This window comes from Carlito syrichta, unplaced genomic scaffold (assembly GCF_000164805.1).
Source record: "Carlito syrichta isolate Samal-C Ts95f unplaced genomic scaffold, Tarsius_syrichta-2.0.1 Scaffold309041, whole genome shotgun sequence".
In the NCBI taxonomy this organism is placed as follows: Eukaryota; Metazoa; Chordata; class Mammalia; order Primates; family Tarsiidae; genus Carlito; species Carlito syrichta.
Genome location: NW_007253137.1, coordinates 328599 through 328952, shown reverse-complemented (window position 1 = coordinate 328952; position 354 = coordinate 328599). Strand labels below are relative to the sequence as shown.

Sequence of the window (354 nt, the reverse complement as noted above, 5' to 3'; positions counted from 1 at the left end):
CGATGGCGAAGCTCCGGGTGGCTTACGAGTACACGGAAGCCGAGGACAAGAGCATCCGGCTCGGCTTGTTTCTCATCATCTCCGGCGTCGTGTCGCTCTTCATCTTCGGCTTCTGCTGGCTCAGTCCCGCGCTGCAGGATCTGCAAGCCACGGCGGCCAACTGCACGGTGCTGTCGGTGCAGCAGATCGGCGAGGTGTTCGAGTGCACCTTCACCTGTGGCGCCGACTGCAGGGGCACCTCGCAGTACCCCTGCGTTCAGGTCTACGTGAACAACTCCGAGTCCAACTCCAGGGCGCTGCTGCACAGCGACGAGCACCAGCTCCTGACCAACCCCAAGGTAAGGGCGCCGCGCG

General features: G+C 63.8%; 1 protein-coding gene across 1 annotated transcript in view; it reads left to right on the top strand.

Moving 5' to 3' along the window:
- The window catches only part of KCNMB4 (potassium calcium-activated channel subfamily M regulatory beta subunit 4), a 70930-nt gene continuing 70576 nt past the window's right edge, over positions 1-354 (top strand). Inside the window, exon 1 of the mRNA XM_008066611.1 lies at positions 1-338. Within this exon, the coding sequence (XP_008064802.1) occupies positions 3-338 (336 nt within the window). The 5' untranslated portion in view covers positions 1-2. The remainder of the gene's footprint in view (positions 339-354) is intronic.